The sequence below is a fragment of the Dermacentor andersoni genome, chromosome 1 (genome assembly GCF_023375885.2).
Source record: "Dermacentor andersoni chromosome 1, qqDerAnde1_hic_scaffold, whole genome shotgun sequence".
In the NCBI taxonomy this organism is placed as follows: domain Eukaryota; kingdom Metazoa; phylum Arthropoda; class Arachnida; order Ixodida; family Ixodidae; genus Dermacentor; species Dermacentor andersoni.
This window is the reverse complement of record NC_092814.1, coordinates 292,621,418-292,641,742: the sequence shown is the minus strand read 5'-3', so window position 1 is coordinate 292,641,742 and position 20,325 is coordinate 292,621,418. Positions and strand designations below refer to the sequence as shown.

At 46.9% G+C, this 20,325-nt stretch overlaps 1 protein-coding gene across 1 annotated transcript in view; it reads right to left on the bottom strand.

Annotated features, from left to right (window-relative positions):
* Positions 1–20,325, bottom strand: part of LOC126548564 (piwi-like protein 1) — a 153,946-nt gene that overhangs the window by 64,987 nt on the left and 68,634 nt on the right. The window contains exons 7-8 of the mRNA XM_050196791.3: positions 15,372–15,571; positions 1,442–1,555 (exon numbers count right to left, since the gene is read on the bottom strand). Coding sequence (XP_050052748.1) covers positions 1,442–1,555; positions 15,372–15,571 — 314 coding nt within the window. The remainder of the gene's footprint in view (positions 1–1,441; positions 1,556–15,371; positions 15,572–20,325) is intronic.

Genomic DNA, 20,325 nt, shown 5'->3' with positions numbered 1-20,325 from the left:
GTGTGCCTACCGTCAAAGGTTTATTCAGAGGATGCTGCTGAACATCGAGTACAAATGCACGACGGAGGTGGACCTTTTCATGGCCCTAGAGATGGTTGCTGCAGCATGGATGACAATGAAAGCGAGCGTGATCAAAAATTGGCTGAAGGCTTAGCTTGGTTAAGCCTGGAAGATTGCGAAAGCAATACCCTTGGCTGCGCCTTGGTTCGGCTGATGGTGTGCCCTTTGTTAAACTTATGGGTATACATCATCTGACATAGCGCAAGGCAGCGCGCCGACCACTGCGAGGAGCCGAGCTGTAGCCCCATTTATCCTCCTAGCGTGACGTCACACCAGCAAGCGCCCTCTCTCGGTAGCGCCGCAGCAGTGGCGCGCAAGGCTTCGCCTCCACCATCGATGCCGCGAGCTGGGGCCCCGTCTCTCGGTCTGGCGTGACGTCACACAGTCACGTGACGCACAGCTGTGTAAGGAGGCGCCACGACCACCGATGGGCCGAAAGTGCGAGCTGTATTGCTTTCCCAATAAAAACTGCTTTGAACACTTGGGCTTTAATAACCAGCAGGTGTCAGCTGCATCGTCCGAGTATGAGCGACCAGCAGAAGGTGGAAGTGTGTCTGCGGACTTGGGCAAACTTTTCACTTTGAGCAAGGCATGGCTTCAGTGTGTGGACGAAACTGTGCCCGATGGCTTTGGTCTACATGACTTCCTGTCTGTCGACGATGACTTGGTCGGCCACGAGGAACTAACCGATGACGCCATAGTCCGCAGCGTGCGCGGCGATGATGACAGCGATGATGACGACGAAACCGCGACCAAGCAAGCAAGCCTGCGAGATGTGCTCGACGCACTCGGCACCATGCAGTCATTCCTCACGACGCATGATGACGACGTGGTCGTGCAATATATTCCGAGTTGTGAGGATAGAGTATTAAAACTCCTCGGAGGCAGTGGATGGCAGACAGAGATTACAAATTTTTTCAATAAAACGCGAGTCCAGTTATGTAGTACCTTTTTTGTCTGCCTTCTCTCATTTTCACAATAAAGAAATTCTCGCGAGAATGAAAAAAATTGCTTTCCCCGCCGATTTCGTTATTGCAGGGTTCAACAGTATTCGTATCAGAAATGTATTCTATTTGCACTTGCTTTTAATTTTTCAAATTCACTTTGAAATTGAAAATTTCGTATTTGCATACCCCTATAAATTAGGCATTGCAGATGCTGAAATGAATGTTTTCCCAAAATTGCTCCCCCCCCCCCCCCTTAAATTTTCAGCCTTCTAAGAACCACATCTCACTAACACTTAAGTTATCTTACTGGAATTTTCCTGACACTTCTTGGTCTTGAAGTCACTGGATGCCCTACTACTCACAGCACTTCACGAACAACACTTTTTGGTTTTGAAGTCACTGGACACCCAATAAAATAATGCCCTACTACTCACAGCACTTCACGAGCAGTGATCGTACGCAGGACACGAAAGGACACATCGCAGTTTAGCATGAGCCCTCCTTCATATTCAGCCACTGATTGTACATAGCCAGGCCACACCTCCAGCCTGCAAAAGAGAAACAAGGTAAGATATTAAGCCAACATCCCTCAAAAAGTCTGCTCAAATCGAAAAGCTTGCAGGTCGCATTCCTATCTGCCGCTGGCTTAGTTCAGATAACCTTGAGCTCCCTACAAGAGCTGCCATTTAGCATAAGCTTTAATGATATTCCAAATAAAATGCACTTGGTCCCAGCATACACCTGTACACTTCTATGGGCAAAGACTCATTAATTCTGTCACAAAATTGCTCCTCGCCACATAATTTGAACTTTACTGGTGGGCAGCCCGTCTCCAACGGTGACCGCAATGGCTGCAGCATCTGCTGTCAGCAAATTTTAAGATATAACAGCAGCTCATAATGCGCCACTACATATCCACTGAGTTCATGCCGTATTTGTTTTTTTTTCTTTTAATTGGTGTGAAAATTGCCTGTGTGCTACAATCAGATACAAAACCGAAACAGGGTTTGCAGTGTTAGCAACAGCCTGCAGTCATTGCCATTGTTATCACAAGATGGAGACAGAACAAGTTTTTGCATAGGTATAGTGCCTAGAATATATATTAAGCATAAAACGAAACCGTAGTTGCAGCATTGACTGGCTCCGACAGGCTACTGTCAGAGCCAGTGCCGTAACCTCTGTTACCACAATATGGTGACAGACCAGGTTGGTGGTAATTTTCACATTGGCACAAACAATGCACCGCTTTCATTATAAAAGTGACAAGCTAGCAGCAATGAAGCCACATTAAGTGTTTTCAGCATGTTGGAGTCTTGCATGACATGACGAACTAACTGTCGAAATGGTTAGCCTAGAAGTGTGCCACCAGAGCATTTGCAATGGTTGCACAGCCATTCACGAAATGTGAAATATCAAATGCATACCGATTGTACAGAGGTCCACATGTGGCCTGCAGAATAAACTGTCTGAGAGTAACAACAATTGATACCAAATTTCCATTCCATGAAGGTAAACCCAGCAGGTTCCATCTTTTTCCAATTGCCGGAATTGAAAGTATGCTATATATTGTTTTCTTATAAAATGGGGTTTGCATTAGATATGAGTACCCACTGTTTTCTAATGTGAACCTGTTAAACAAACACTAAAGGCTAATATGTTAACGTGGACTAAACACCATTCAAGAAACCTCACAGTGCATACTTTGTGCCAAGAAAATGCCTAGTTTCAGTGGAAATTGTGCGTGAAGGGTCTGCATTCTTTTAGCGCAATTGAAATCACCCGCCACAAGCGAAGAGGTGTGACACATACATCACTGCCATTTACTGCCATCGGCAAGTAAAAGAGCACAAAACAGCTGGTGTCGCACCTTTTTTCCACTTAAAATGCGATAGCACGCAAGGCCAAAAATCGAGCGAAGACACTGCCGACAGCATCCCAAGACATCACACGAATGCTGCATGTCCTGCTGCTTGCAGTAATTTCGCTAGGCACCCAGAAGTTCTTGAGATGGCCCACACATTACCACGCAATTGCATAACATAGCAGCAACCACACAATGCCCACTTTAAATCAAATTCATTCTTGCTACTTGCTCTCATCATGATAAAAGTTCAAATGAGCCTTCGCTTCATCTCATCTTACACGAGTACAAAGTATCAGAAATTGTACATGCACAATCACGAGGGTCATGCAGTCGGTAAATTTTTTTAAATTTCTAGCTATCAGATGCACCTCAGCATTACCACTGGCAGCATGGAACCAATTTTTTTTCTGGCAATACGACATAATAAAACTAGATCTAGTACCCTCTGGTTAAAACATTGGCCTTGCCGCACGTTTTTCCACCGGTGTAGAATTGTACTTATTCAGACAACAATGAAAGTTTGTTGCTAATCTTTTCGCAATGCCTATACAGTAAAACCTAAACAGGCACCAAAAAAAATGTCAGACTTAGCAAACTGTCGAATTGTTGAGGGTATCAAGAAAACATAAATGTTTACTACATCAGTCCGCTTATATTTACTGAATAAATCCGCAACCCTGGCTTCTATTTAGCACAAAATCAGTGCAGAAAGTACAATTCTCGTCCTCTTTTGACTGGATTAGCACTAGCAATGGTGAGGGGCCTTGCAACTTCCTTCGCAGTGCAACTCGTTCAGCCATGGTGCGACATCCACAGCATGCTTTTCACTGCCGCACGCACTGCCCGGTTATCTTTTTAAAGCGAAGCTTTTTTTGCCTTTTCCTCCGACTTTCCCACTGCTGCTGCTGCTGCTGCTGCTGCTGTGACTGCTGTCTAAGACACAGCAGCCACAGCACACCATGTCTAAGAAGCATTGCAGAAACTGCAGCGCTTCCCTTTCTACTAACCTGCAAGTCCAGAGGGGACCTAGATAAAACTGTAGAGGGAGGAGAAGAGGCAGCTCCCATACAAGGGAAGGCGGGGGATTAGGGAAGGAGACGTCAGAAAGCAAGGAAACCCTACCACCATACGACAGCAGTCGTGGGGAAACTGAATAAGCTTAAGTTCCACATACGGTACAGTACGTCGCTGCTATTTCTGAAAAATAAACACCATGCAAATATGTCAAGTGGACAAACTGCGCAGGGTGTGTAGAAGCAGAGCCGCATTAATTAAAGCACACCGCAGGGTCCAGGAGACACTATGGATGCGGTCGACCGTCAAATCAACACTTCTGTGCCCGCTATGGTAGCTTTGCGGCTATGGCATTGCTAGGGGCTGCGGATTTCATCACAACTGCGGCAGCCACATTTCGACGGGGACGAAATAGAAAATGCACGTGCACTTAGATTTTGGGACATGTGAAAGAACATGACAGTGTCAAATTAACATGGAGCCCACCACTACGGCATGCCTCATAATCTAATTTTGGTTTTGGCATGTACAGCTCCAAAATCGAATTCAAGTTTAATACTTCCACCACGGTGGGATGTGCCATGTGAGGCAATGACAATGCTCAACCCTCTCAGAAGTTATGAGATACTACCGCACAACAACGCCTCAAGCAAACACCTCTCCCAGTGTGTTCTGTGTACTATGCAGACAAACTGCAGTGGTGCACGCAAGGTAATGTTTAACGTCAACTCACCGCTCTAGTGTTAGACTAAACGTTGAAGAAATTAGGCTTTAGCCGTCAACATCCCCATCAGTTATCGTCAATCAAAGCATCCAGCAAGGAAAGCTTTGCTTATATCGATTCCCACAGTGCGTGTGATCTGCATAATTTTTTTTCCCCCTAGTGGGCTGGTTGGCAACAGATCATCCGTGCACTGCGATTTCACCAGTGGGTTTGATGCCAGCATGCAAGCCAGGGTAGAATCACTCTTGATCCTCAACAGCTTATTGCCCACAAATTGCATTGAGTCAAAATGAAACTACTGTTTGGCACAACCGCTGCAGACAAAACCGTCGATATCAATGTGATCATGCACGGCAACCATGCAGTTCTGAAGGCACACAACCAATGCAAGCATTGAGCTAAAATTAAACTATTTGTTGCAACCGCTGCAGACGAAGCCATAGTTGCTATCGACGTGATCATGGATGGTGACCACGCAGTTCGGAAAGCACATGACTAACGTGTGCACTTAGTGAAAATGAAACTATTTGCAGCAGCCGCTACTCAACAAATGGGCACAAAACAAGGAGGCACAAAGAGTTAATTCCTGTCGTTGCCTTATGGTTTCCACTGATGCAGTGCTGCTTCGTTCCAGTTGGGTGCTAGCGCCATTTGTGCTCTTTTTCATTGCATATCTACGGCACTCCATGCTCAAAGAGTTGTCCTAATTAACCAGTACATGGACAAATACGTCCGAAATAACAGTTTGATGCCATTAATTAATGCATACGCCTGCCTTCAGGGACCAGAGTACAAGTCCGAATTATCCAATTTTTCGATTCAGCAAGGGTTAAACTAGCAAGGTTTTACTGCTGTCCCACAGCCAGACATGACAGGACAGCCAGTCTTGCTACTGTCGCTTCATTATCATGTGCATGTGGTTGACTCTTTAGTGCGAGCTTTGTGAGATAGCAAAACAAACGGAACACTAAGAAAAGCGCAGCACTAAGGAATACAGAAACAAAAGCCACTAAAGAGAGTTGGTTGAGCAAAAAAAATCTTTTGATCATCCGCCGCGTCATCATCAATGGCAACAAATAGCATTTTCTTTCGTTTTATAATGCAATGCAACGATTTATCAATGGTTTAGCACTAGCAGGGGTGGGACAGCTTTTTTTGGAGCAGGAAAATCTTGCTTTTGGAGCAGTATGTTTTGAATTTGGAGCAGGTTATCGGGGGGGAAAGCTATTTGAATTGCAAATCTTAAATTTGGGGCAGCTTATTTGGAGCACAAATTTCTAAATCTGGAGCAGCTCAGTGATCACAATTTTTACTCTAGTCCTTCCTCACTACATGATACGGTACAGCGATACGTGGCATGTTAGGAACTGTGCACGTGCACATTGTATACCGAGAATTACTGTGCCAGTTACCGCCGGTAACCATAATAACCCCCAAACCGTCATCACCTAGCAACATGGCAGTGCTCATACAGCACCAACCACCCGCTTCTATCTGAATTTGCACTTGTTACTGGCTCTCCACCCTGTCAGCAAGAAATAAGCGACAAAAGCAGACATTGCTAAGTTCATCTCAAGCTGAAGTCAAAGCATTAGTTATGTTCTGTCGTAATTATTGAGATCAGTTTGTGTTTCTTTTGCTAGGACTACAGACACTGCGCCAAGTTGCAAAACTGGTTTGATTTCTAATTACAAGATGGCACCACAGCATTAGCAGTGGTGGTGCACTTGCAACGTGGAATGCTAAAAAAAGCATAGTTGTTCACTGCATCATTACTTTACTACCCCACTCTAGCATGGTTCATGATAATGGTAGCGAGAACGACGAGAAGACAGTATGCACAGGTGAACATTTATAAGGGCATTCACCCTTACTACTTCCTAAGGAGGCTGCAGGGAAAGCGCACAGGTGAAGCGAAGCCCCGCTGTCACATGTACGCAAATGCAGCTTATGGTTACAACGTCAAAACATTTTTTGCGTCAGTCCACCAACCATGGAGCATATACTGACAGGATGGCAAGCAGATGCTGAGCAGACGATGCGGCATGGATGAGCACATCTCGAGGGACATTCAGCTGTCCTATTGGCTAATAATTCGTGTAGCTTCCACAGTACTACAAGGAACTACCGAGATAGAGCATAAGTTTACAAGATGGTATTTTTCGGTCACCATTCTGCATGTGATTTGTCCACAGAGCAAGTCTGTCCGAGGCATTGTCGCATCTTTGTGTATGTTTGTGCGGCTGCACATTTGTGCACTCAGTGCCACCACCTATGCCTTCGCGAGAGCCATGTGATCAGAAGAAAAATGGCTCATTTCTTCAATCTCAAGGGCTATCTCCATTGGCGAAGATCACCAACGTGGTGACACTCTTGTCAACTATATACAGAGATGTCACTCTCGCACAAATCCTAGCAAATTTGATCGCCTTCAATTGCAGTATGAGGCAGGGCATTGTTAGATACTTTTTAAGCCACTCTAAGCGAAACAAATATTTCTTTTGGCTGAACGAATTTTTCAAACTATTCAATTTGTTGGAAGTATTTTTCAGTCCCTGAGAGGTCCGGAAAATCGGTCGACGACTGTAGATGGTTGTTCCAAATCGTTAAAACAGGCGTAATGCACATGGTGCCACCCGAACAATTGCGTAAAAACAAGAGTGACACCGTCGTGGAATCCGATATCACACCGGTGCACGCGCCTGTGCATGCACCCACGCATGCCCAGCACCATGCTGTTTATGCTGTACGTGGCACACCTCCAGCCTGGAGGCGTGCCTTGAAAACGCGTGACCACTGGTGACCGGCTTCACGGCTTCCGAAATGCATGCGCGGCAGTCGCTTGCTCATCTGGAAGGTCATATCATCGGCGCAGTTGGATTGGAGCAGGGCACGTGCGGCCATGCTTTTAGTTTGGCTGCGTTTCTGTGCTTTGGCACTTCGTTGTGTGCCCTCTTTTTACTGCGACCGACTTCGACGGGTTCATTGTAGCAGCACAGCGATTTAAAAAACTTTCATTATATCTGGACGCAGTTTCCATATGGAGGGCCGGAAAATCGTAAATGCACTGAAACGGGGTCATTATACAGTTGGAACCCACTTATAACGATACCGATTTTAACAATATATCGATTATAACTAGGAGTGTGCGAATATACAAATTTTCAAATATGAATCGAATACTTAGCATCGAATATTGAATAATAATATGCACACGCATTCACTAGCAAGTTGGTTCATTTTAACATGTTGGAACATTGCAACTCCACTGTCACTGGTAAAAAAAAATTAGACTAGTAAGCCGTTATACTAAAATAGTGTGTATTTGGCTCATATTAGCTTTGGAAAATTGAGCAATTTCCGCTAGTTGTCTGTTCTCGCCAACCTGTGCTTTATTATACCGCATCAATTTCCCGTTGATCCCCTCCCAAATGATTCACCCACGGCCCTCAGTCCCCAGCAGCTGCGGAGCACTTAACCAAGGCGGCGGTCAGACCTGTAACGCACCAGAGGGTGCCAAGAATCTCTGGGTCCGGACAGGCCGCCAATGGAAACAGACCCTGTCAACCTTTAATTACCGAACTCTGTCGAGTGAGGCTAGCTTAGCAGGTCTCTTTCAGAAACTATCAGACATTGTCTGGGATATCATCAGCCTTAGTGAGATTAGAAGAACTGGTGAAGCTTATACAGTTCTGAATAATGGACATGTCCTCTGCTATAGAGGTCTCCCAGATAAGAAGCAATATGGGATAGGATTCCTAATCCATAAGGACATAGCAGGCAACATTCACGAATTCTACAGCATTAATGAGAGAGTAGCTGTAGTCGTAATCAAACTTAATAAGTGATATAGACTGAAGGTAGTACAAGCCTACGCTCCAACATACAATCACGATGAAGTAGATCAGTTTTAGGAAGATGTTGAATTAGCGATGAGAAAAATGCAAATTCAGTATACTGTAGTATTGGGCGACTTCAATGTAAAAGTGGGGAAAAGGCAGGCTGCAGAACAAGCAATTGGCAACTACAGCGCCGATTCTAGAAACGCTAGAGGAGAGATGCTGGTAGAATTCACTGAAAGGAATAAGCTTCGAATAATGAACACCTTTTTCAGGAAACATAGCAACAGAAAGTGGACCTGGAAAAGCCCTAATGGTGAAACAAGAAATGAAATTGATTTCATACTTTCTGCTGATCCCAGCATAGTGCAAGATGTAGAAGTGATAGCTAGGGTAAAGTGCAGTGATTATGGGTTAGTGATCGAGGGCTAGGATTCACCTCAATTTGAAAAGAGAAAGAACAAAATTGTTCAAGAAGAAACAGGTCAACCTAGAGGCAGTAAGGGTCAAAGCAGACAAATTCAGGCTGGTACTTGCAAACAAATATGCAGCCTCAGAACAGAGAGATGAAGATGACATAGAGGCAATGAATGAAACCGTAACTAGGCTGGCTTCAGAGGCAGCCATTGAAGTGGGAGGCAAGGCTCCAAGTCAAACAGCAGGCAAGCTCTCCCAAGTAAAACAGCAGGCAAGCTCTCCCAAGTAACGAAGAACCTAATAAAGAAATGACAAAGAATGGGAGTGGCCAACTCAAGAGATAAGATAGAATTTGCGGAACTGTCAAAACTGATCAAAAAGGCGAAAATAAGTGATATAAAAAATTATAATGTGAGGAAGAGTGAAGAAGGCGTAAAAAATGGACGCAGCCTGAAATCAGTGAGAAAGAAACTTGGCATAGGACAAACCAAGATGTATGCAATGAAACATAAGCAGGGTAATATCAGCAATCTCGAAGATATAGTAAAAACAGCAGAAGAATTCTATACTGACCTGTACAGTACCCAGAGGACTCGGGAGAACTCCATTCAGAACGATAATGAATAGGATACAGAAACTCCTCCTTTAACTACCGATGAGGTCAGAAGGGCCTTGCAAGACATGAAACGAGGAAGAGCAGCAGGAGAAGATGGAATAACAGTCGATTTAATCAAAAATGGAGGAGACATAATGCTTGAAAAACTGGCGGCTCTCTATACAAAATGTCTATGAACTGCAAGGGACCCAGAAAACTGGAAGAATCCAAACATTATACTAATCCAAAAAAAGGGAGACATTAAAGAACGGAAAAATTATAGGCCTGTTAGCTTACTCTCAGTATTATATAAAATATTTACCAAAATTATTTCCAATAGGATAAGGGCAACACTGGACTTTAGTCAACCAAGGGAACAGGCGAGCTTCAGGAAGGGATTCCCTACAATGGATCCCACCTATGTCATTAATCACATTATCGAGAAATCCGCAGAGTACAATTATCCTCTCTATATGGCTTTAATATATTATGAAAAAGCATTTGATTCAGTAGAGATACCAGCAGTCATAGAGGCATTGCATACTCAAGGAGTACAGACCACTTATGTAAAAACCTTGTAAAATATCTACAGAGATTCCACAGCCACCTTAATTCTACACAAGTAGGAAGATACCTATAAAGAAAGGAGTCAGACAAGGAGACACAATCTCTCCAATGCTATTCACTGCGTGCTTGGAAGAAATATTCAAGCTATTAAAGTAGGAAGGTTTAGGAATAAGGATCGACGGCGAATATCTCGGCAACCTTCGATTTGCCGATGACATTGTTCTATTCAGCAACAATGCAGACGAGTTACCACAAATGATTGAGGACATTAACAGAGAGAGTGTAAGACTGGGGTTAAGGTCAAGGAAACAAGAGTTCAGGATAGCCAGTCAGCTTCTAGAGTATGTGAAGGAGTATCTTTACCTAGGTCAACTATTCACAGGGAACCCTAATCATGAGAAGGAAATTCATAGAAGAATAAAAATGGGTTGGATCGCATATGGCAGACATTGTTAGCTCCTTACTGGAAGCTTACCATTATCACTGAAAAGGAAGGTGTACCATCAGTGCATTTTACCAGTGCTGACATATGGGGCAGAGACTTGGAGACTGACAAAGAAGCTTGAGAACAAGGACCGCGCAAAAAGCGATGGAACGAAGATTGCTAGGCATAACGTTAAGGGACAGAAAGAGAGCGGTTTGGATCAGAGAGCAAACGGGTATAGACGATATTCTGATTGACATCAAGAGAAAAAAAATGGAGCTGGGCAAGTCGTGTAACGCACCGGTTAGATAACCGGTGGACCATTAGGGTTACAGAATGGGTTCCAAGAGAAGGGAACTGCAGTCGAGGAGGGCAGAAGACTAGGTGGTGCGATGAAAGTAGGAAATTGGCAGGCACTAGCTGGAATCGGTTGGCGCAGAACATGGGTAATTGAAGATCGCAGGGAGAGGCCTTCGTCCTGCAGTGGACATATAACCGGCTGCTGCTGCTGCTGCTAATGATGATGATGATGATGATGATGAAGTTCCCGTAACTCTGAGTCATTTTACCCTGTAACAGCCATCACTCATCACATTTGCTGTCAAGCAATAAGCTCAGGACTCAGGGTGGAACCCTCAAATGAGTGTACCCTCGCTCTTCGCAAACCCATGCCCTTTGCTACTGAGAGGCTGGCTTTCCTGCACAGCTTAGACGTACAGTGGCAAAGCTTGTTTTACAGGCACAATTTCGCCAACAGCATGAAATTATCGCAAAATTCAGCACAAAATCAGACATTTTCTTAGATTAGTAATAAAAGCTAAGAACCACGTTTGCTCCTGCGCAGCCAGCAATATATTCGATTTGTTTCGAATATTCGAAAATTTTCGACTAGCCAGTTTTCAAAATGAATACGAATATTAAAAATATATATTTCATAACATTCAAAATTTTCTAATATTCGCACACACCTAGTTATAACAATGAGAAGCTGCTGCACCATGAACTTTTGTATGTTTTCTAAGGTAAAATAACCAGTTTACTACAGTGCCCCCATGGCGCATTATCGGTTATAACGATGGAGTCTGGCTGCTGGGTGTCCATGCCGGAAGGTAATGGAATGCGAAAACCTTGACAAGAAAAAAGAAGAGAAACTCGGAGTGGTTTCTCAGCCTCGTTTGACTCGCTGCCGAAACGGAAGATGGCTGATCCACCCGCTGATCCCCAGCAATGCATGATATTGCCAGTGAAAAGAAAGCACACGGCTATAGATTTGGAATTAAGAGCTTCTAACCGAGGCGATCATCGTGAACGTGCTTGCAGGCTGCCTCAACGTTGTCCTCAGAGGAGACCCTGCAGGTAATTCAGTCCCTCCAGGGCTTAGTTTTCACGAGGGACCTTCCGTTGCACTACATGGAGCACCTGGTGCCTTGGAGAAGGATGCTGGCAAGCTTTGCATAAAGCAAGCAATGCCGACAGACATGGGTCTTCCTCGTGCAAGCCAGTGAGAAGTATGTGGCAAGACGCTTGTGGATTTCTCAAGCTAAGAGGCTGAGAGGCAACCTTCTCGCATGTTTTAAAAGGTCGCTTTTGGGGCTACAAATGCAATGCCTCGGTGGAGCTCGCATGTCATTTGCCGTTCGTGACTCCTCTTTGCAGTTGTTATAGCAGTACCATTCCTGCCATTCTTGCAGTGCCATGTTTTTCATTGAAACAATTCGCCGCTGTTAGCAATGGCACCGACTTCGCCTTTGTAATGCTACCCAATGGCTTCGACGCCTTGCATTATGCCAGTTCCCGAAAGTTAACTTCGCCTCAATACAGCAGTGTTACACGGTGAAGCACATGTGTAGTATTGCGGTGAATCGTGCGAAGAGTGGGAAGGGGCAATTCTCACCGGACAGTCTAGTTGAATGTCCATAATTCGAACTCAAAGGGGCCCGAAAATGTGTTCAAATTAGAAGGACTTGTTTTTGAAGTATTTGTGCACCTTAGCACGCTGCAAGAATGGTGCAAGTGGTGAAATATCGTGGCACGCATGCACACAGTGCGCGAGGACCACGAAACAGCCCCCGCCGGCCAACGCTCGCTTCCCGATAACGGCAGAAAACGAACTTCAAAGAGCGGGCTAAGCTGGCGCCGGGCCGGCGAGGCCGGCGTGGAGACCGTCGAAGATGAGGAAGTTACGAGGGAGTTGAGAGTGAGGGGAGCGTAGTTGAGAGGAAAGGCGGGAGGGAAGCGGATTTGCTTTCCCGCCAGTTTGCTGGTTGGTGCTAACTACCTCTTCCACCTGCCACCTACAGCCACTGAAGCAGCGGAGTTGCAGAGGCTGGACTGGGCCTCCGCTGCTGCTACCCTCTGCATACTCACGTGTTTTTTACTTTGTCTGCTGACAGAACGGCACTGTGTTTATCTTCTTCGTGCTGCGTTCTTAACACGAGTCATGTCTTATAGAGAAGACGAAGTCATTGCCACTAATCAGAATCATGTTGGTGAGCTTCCTTCTGTTGCGGCGGCGCCGCATGCAAAAGACAAGGAGAATGAGCTACTGGGTGTCGCCTTCGTGTCCTCATATTCAGGGTCTGTGTTGTCGTGCTGAATCGGATATGGCACACTGTCTCCAACAACCTTTCCAGCGAGATGTCTTGGTTTAGATGCATCATTGTAAAAAACCAAGCGCGAACGAGACCAACCAAGCCAACCAAAGCAAGCGCGAGCACGACCTGACGCCAGCAGACGACAGTGCGAAACAAGCAGTCTGGCTGACGCAGACATGAGTGCAATAGAGCAATCGGGCGGGTCCGCATGATACCAGTTTCCCGCGCGTATGTCACTGTAGGGGCCACTCTTTTTGGTCTTCTCCGCCGCGGCTCGCTTGCCGCTGCGGCGAGCCATGAAAAACCGGCCCAGGTCAGATCCCCTACTGTGGCGCGCATTTTACCGCTACTGTGGCTTGGGCATTAAGCTACTTCCTTTATTGTGGAAATAAGCGCGCACAAGGCGGCGCGCTTAAAAACGCACGCCGCGAAAGGCGCTTTCGCGGCAAGAATTCTCTGCCGCACGAGGATGGTCCCGAACCCATTTTATAGCGGTGCCGCGTTTCCGGAAACCCGAACGAGCCAATCACAAGCGCCGAAGTCATCACGTGGGCGGCGAGGTCAATGCTCTCGCCAGCGAGCCCAACTGGCGAGCGCGCCATGTTTTCTTAGCGGGCTTCATTCTCGCGCTGTCGTTTCAACATGAGCCTGGCTGATGGCGCGCTTCATAGAGACGGTGAGACTTTTTCATTTTCTTGGCAACAAGTTGCATCCCGAACTTAAAGATAAGCAGGCGAAGATGAACCAGTGGGACATTATTTCTCACGGGCTCCCGAGGCATCTCGAGAGAGGGCGACAACTCTCGCCTGCCCGCCGTTCTCCGCGACCGCGAATGCGCAGTGGTGTGGCCTTCGGAACGCGGCGTGTGTTTTTAAGCGCGCTTATTTCCACAAGTGAGGACGTACTTTTACGGTGCGACGCAGAATTGCCGACCTTGCCATTTGAGAGAACGTGAAATTTCCGCCACAGTTCCTTATTTTTTTTCTTTTGCATGCGATGTTGAAGGGTTTCTCCTAAGCCTTTCTTCTACGTCAGGGTCAGAGAAATGCTGGTCGGAGGCGCCGCCACGTGATTTGGCGCGCTGCTGAGAGCATTGTCGGGGCGCGGTATGTCCGAATTACCGTCGCATATACTTGCACGTTCGAATTATCAGGCATTTTAGCACATTGGAATACACAACTCCGACAGGACCACGGCGCCAGTTTGAAAAAACTTCAAGTTCGAATTAAGCGTGTTGGAATTAAACAGATACGACTATATGTATTCCTTAATTATACACGTGTGCACCCGCCGTCTCCCGTCGCAGTACGAGCACCGATACGCCTAATAAGTGTACTGGAAGGCTTTCGGAGCTACTTCGGACCTGCCTGTGGCGGTTTGAGCCCTTGGGGGCAGTGAAAGGCATGCATTCGTTTTTTCGGACGTTTTTGCGACCTTTAGGGAGTCCGAAAAATCGGATGTTGACTGTACTGGAATTTTTACTGAAATCATACAAATGCTGGGGATTTCCGAGAAGTTTGTTGATCTGAAAAGTTCGTTAATGTGGAGTTCATAGTAACGAGATATCGCTGTAATAGCTACCCATCCATTATATAAAGGCTGCTTTTACACACACTCCATACACTACGTAATACACAATAGCAATCATTAGTTATACAATGAAACCTCAGTGCTACCTTTATGGCTAGTACGAATTTTTGGGTGATACGAATTCGTACAATTCCCCAGTCGAAGTGCGCTGCATACTATGTGCCACATTTCGGATGTGTTAAACACTCCCCCGTGCAGGTTCGGGTGATACGAATGAGAGAACTGCGACTGCCGCGACCGCCGGCAGCAAAGTGGTGAGGAGGCCGCGCAGAGCACGCCGAAGCAGGCAAGTAGGCGGACCTTTTCCACGGTCGCAGCACGTGGGGAGGCCGGCAGAAGGCAGCCGATAACACAGCAGCAACTGCGCGCACTGTACGGAGTGGAAACGGTCCGGAAGTGGCAGTCTCTCCCATGTTGTCGCTGGTGAGGCTCGCGCTTTGTGCTGTATCGCACGTTCTCGCAAAGCCGGTTTTATGAAGTTTTGGTACAACTTCCAGAATTACATGCTAGTTGACCTGGCAAAGAAAAAAACCTGGAAGGACATCCGAGACTTCTATCATGAATAAATTTCTAAAAATGAGTTTCTCATTCTTTAACACGCCGATTTCATTTGCTTTATGGCTATACGAATTTAGGATAATACGAATATTTTAGGCGACCCCTTGAGACTCGTATCACTGAGGTTTTACTGTATTCACTGAGTGGTACCATACCTAGGAAAGTATCAGGTACTTACTTATGCTGAGGCACCACAACAGCGCCCTTGCGGTCAAAGTAGTTACGGCCAATCTGAGTCAGCTGCAGGCAGTGCATCACCTTTTTGAAAAGCACATTGTACAGGTGCAGGCACTGTGATGGTGGTGTCTTCTTTACAAACTTGATGTTCACTGTCACAGGAGTGCCATCTGAGGCCAGTACTGTTGGTATGCTTGTTACCTGTAAGAGGCATACATTCATTTCAAAACACTCATACAAATGCGTCACACAGGCTTCTCAACCCCCATAGCATCATTCTTTTGAGTAAAAACGCTCCTTTATACACATGCATGCAAATGCACTCTCCACCTCACACTTTGCTCCACTGTAAGCAGCGCTTAAAAACTATCTTGCAAATGGGATAATAATGGCCGATGCAGAATGCACAATGGCAAGCGGCAGTTGTTTGTCGTCACTGTGGCACACGTACCGTATTTACACGATTGTAAGTCGACCCCTTTTTTTAAATTTGGAAGTCTGAAGTTGGGGGGTCGACTTACAATCGAAACCAAAACATGGCCCCGCCAAAAAAGCGAGACCAACGGGAGCTACAACGTAGTTACAATTCTTTGTTTGCTCTATGGCCCTACCCGTATCTTTTCGCTATCCTGCGAGTTTGTTCGCTTTTCGGAAGGGTTTTTCAACATTTTTGAGAGTTTTACAGTGCATGCAACACTCATGGGGGGGGTGTCGATAGTTGATGGAAGCGCCGCTGTTCCCATTTGCGGCGGCACCCTCAGAACGGCGGCGCTTGCGGGGAGTATCGGTAGTTCATGGAAGAGCAGACACCGCTCGCTGGTTTCTCTTTCGCGGTTTGAAGGCATTGGTATTGGCATGGTATTGGTTTGACGCGTTCCACTTGACTGCCGGCTACGTGCTACTTCTATGCTTCCCCAGTCGTCATGAGTGCTCCAGGCCCACTAATCGTTCGGCACTCGTTCACAGCAGCGTTCAAGAGGGCTGCCATCCTTTACGCCGAAGAAACAAATCACTGCACAGCGGGCCGCAATTTCGATGTTTCTAAACGGGTGGTGCGAGAGTGGCGACTGCAGCGAAGCGAAATTTTCACCTGTGACGACAAGTGAGAAATTTCCCACGTGCCAAAGTCTGGACGCTTTCCAGAGCTGTAGGCTAAGCTTGCGGCGTACGTCGCTGAAATCCGTGATCGGTCCCTGCCAGTGAAGTGCGACGTGGTCATGAAACAAGCCCGGACCTTCGCCTTAATTTTAAGGTTCTGCTCCACTGCGAGTACAACGAGTGGCTGGCGGCAGAAGACTGCGAAATTACGCCAAACGGACCTGTCAAAAGAGCCTCCCTGACGGCTGCGTGTAGTTGGGTGCATTTGGCGTGGGCTGCTGTTCTGCAATATGTCCTGGTGCGGTCGTTTGCCAAATTTGAAATTTCGCTGGACCACGACGCGCTGTGGGACCGCAGCAACGATGACGATGGCAGCACTAGTGAAGACGAGTAGCCCAGTGACCATGTCAGCTACTAATAAATTTTCGTTATCGAATGCGCCCTCGGGTATGCTCTCTTATTTTTTTGTTTTTTTCGGTCACGCGATATGGGGGGGTCGACTTACATTCGAGTCGACTTACAATTGTGTAAATACGGTAGCATAAGGTTTGCTACTTTGCAGTGCATTTCCAGCGCTCTGCCAGTGCCACGGTTGTCGACGACGAGAGAAGTCCGTGCCACATGGGCACGCTCTCTGTATGTCTCCCAGCCATGAACAAGAATGAATATTTCACAAAAAAACGAATTCACAATGACAATGTATCATTACTCGTTAAAGTAATTACCACTAAAGTGCATTGTTCATGTTTGCAAACTGTGGCTTCAGAGTGATTTTGCCATGCATCCATGGAGATTAGATTAACCTGTTTACTGTGAATCTGCTCTCTGCACACACTATGCAAGTGACTGGCAATTAGTAAGGAAAGTTAAATGACGTATTATCAAAAATAAACATCACGCAAGACGACCTTCACACAAAAGTGTGGCAGGCGTATGTGGATGCTGGCCACTATTCACGGCGCACAGGTGACGAGGATCAGCGTCATTCCCTGGCATGAAAAATCTGTGGCGAACCTTGAAAAAGCAGCACACATGGATGCGAATAGCTGTGTGAATAGTCAGTGAGCTAATATTATTAGCTTATCTTCTGTGTTAAGACTATGTGCCTGGCACTTGCTAGGCTGTTTCAACGGTAAATATGTCAATGAATGAGGTTTAGTTTCTTTTTCTTGTAGCGCAGAAGACAAACACTATAGTGGGCCATCCTCTCCAACGCTTTCTAGTGGGTCGAGCTCTGCAGCGTTCGTTCGGGAGGAAGTTGCACGCTAGCCCTCCTTGATATCCTTCGCTCAGCCGCCCCATCTCCAACAGCCTGGATCGAATTTCACGCATCCCCTCTGTCGCGCGATCGAGCAGGAAATCGCCGAGGTCTTGCCAGACCAGAGCCAACATTCTTTTGCAGCTGCACCACTAAGCTACGCTGACGTCATTGCGCCACCTCAACAGGTTCCGGCAGCTGCACTACTCAGCTACGCTGAAATCGCGAGGACCCAGCCACTCTCTTCAAGTATGTCTCCCTGTTCTGAAAACTTCATGCCTACAAACCGACTGCCACCCGCCATGCAGTTATGTCAGAGGTGGCCCTGTACAATGCGTCCTGTGACATGGATGGGAGCTGCCCCAGCGAGCCGGTGGCACACTCCCCACAACCAGTGTTAAGAACAGCCCAGCTGAGGTGCAAGTGTTGCCAGCCAGTTGAGACGACGGCGGCGTCAACTTTCAAGAAACGCCACCGTTACGCTCTAGCCGCGTCGCCGTTGTGACTGAAGGAGTTCAACGAAGCAGGCTTTGTGCCACAACACAACACCGCCAACCGGGTCAGCCGCGAGCGGGGGAGTTGCCGCGGGACCGTCGTCGGGGACCCCTTCACACGCGCCGACCAAGACGCAGGACAATAGCTACCCGGTCGCGCTGCGAGGGTCAGCTCCGAGCTCAACGAAGTCCATGTGACGTCAGTTCCGGAACGGACCGTGAGCCTGTGTGTGTGTGCGTGGGTGTGTGTAAGCCGTCCCGGAGAGAGGCGGCGTGTGTTTACAATGACTGAATGAACGTTTCTGTCCCCTTGGAATCAAGGGGGGGACTGAGTGCTTATAAACCGCTGTTGTGCGGATGCTCGACACACTTTCTTAAGCAGTCATGTTACGACTGATACACTCTCTCAAGCAGTCGTGTTAGACTGGCGTACTCTCTCGCAGTCATGCTAGACTAATGAATTGCATGTAAATACTGTAAATAAACCCATATTCCTCGTTCTCGATGAGAAGCAGTCCTTCCCTTCATCAACGTCCTCAGCGTGGATAAGTTGGACAACGGCATGGGCCAGCTACCTTCTAATTCATGCCCGACTCCAATCTTGACAACGGATCACGAGCGATGGGATTGAGCCCCCAATTTTGACACCAGCCAATATGCTTTGTGTGCAGCTACACCAGTCACATCACACGTTTTTGAAATCGTGTGCAGCCACCTAGCGCCGCACCAGCTGTGAAAAGCCAGTCCAACCATCCACATTATGGCTATGTGGTGCAATGTGGCTATGTCGCCAACATTGCACCCGACCTTCCCTACCCCATCACTCACTGTCGCTCGACGTTGCCCCGTAACTCGGGACGAGGAAAACTAATTGTCGCAGTCCAAGAGGCAAGGGCTGCAACAGCATAGAAATGTGGAAGTCCTCACCGCAGTCCCTCGAACGTAATCGAAGTGTTTGTTGACAGTGTTCGCACATCTGCACTCGTGGACACTGGAGCCACCGTATGTGTTATGAAAGCTAAGTTTTGTCACTTACTTCAGACAGTCACAATACCCCTCTGGACTGCCTCTCTGCACAGTCATTGCTCAGCATGTTCCCCCTTGGCGGCTTGCACTGCTCGTGTTGTCATTGACGACGTTATATACGCTATAGAATTCCATCATCCTTTCCTCGTGCTCTAATGACGTTGTCCTCGGCTGGGATTTCAGCTGGGCCGAAATAAGAGCTCTCACCGCTGTTAAATTTGTCGCTCACCGACAATTCTTCGCTTTCGAGGAAACGACTTGTCCAAGCCAACACCCACATACCTCCAAACGCCTCAATGGTTGTGCATATGTCCTGCAGCAGAATCTCAGACACTGTTGCATTACTGTCTCCATCTGACTGCTTTCTCATTCAGAAAGGTCTGCTGCTGCCTTTTGCGACAGAGGACATCATACAGGGCTACAGCACCATTTTTGTTTGCAACCTGTTTCCATACCCTGCGTTGTTCCTGCTCCGAGGAATGTCTTGGCAATGTAGAAACGATTGAAGACGTGCTAGTTATGGACGTGCCCAATGACAATTACTGTGCTAGTTCCAGTGTGCTCAGTGCTGTTTCTATGTCTGACCTATCGCACAATGATGTGTTCGGTTCTTCTATTGCCGATTTGCAGCTCGGCAGCTGACAATTCTAGGTTACGTCGTATCCAAGGATGGGATTCTCCCCGATCTAGCCAAACTTCAGGCCATCGCCGAATTCCCCAAGCCAACTTCCGTCAAAGAATTGCACAGTTTTATCGGTCTGTGTTCCCACTTCAGATGCTTCATTCGCAATTTCACCGCCATCATATCCACCCCAGATGAAGCTACTTAGAAGCAACGGGCCTCTCACTTCGTGGTCATCAGAATGCGACGAGGCATTTACAAAGCTGCATCGTTTGCTAACGCCTCCACCAATTTTGCGCCATTACGATTCGACAGCCCCTACCTAGGTGCACGCAGATGCCAGCAGCATTGACCTTGGCGCTGTTCTTGCCCAGCGCAAACAGGGGTTTCCTAAATATGTCGTGGCTTATCTATCTTTATCAATCTTTATTTCACATTCATTCATATACAAAAAATG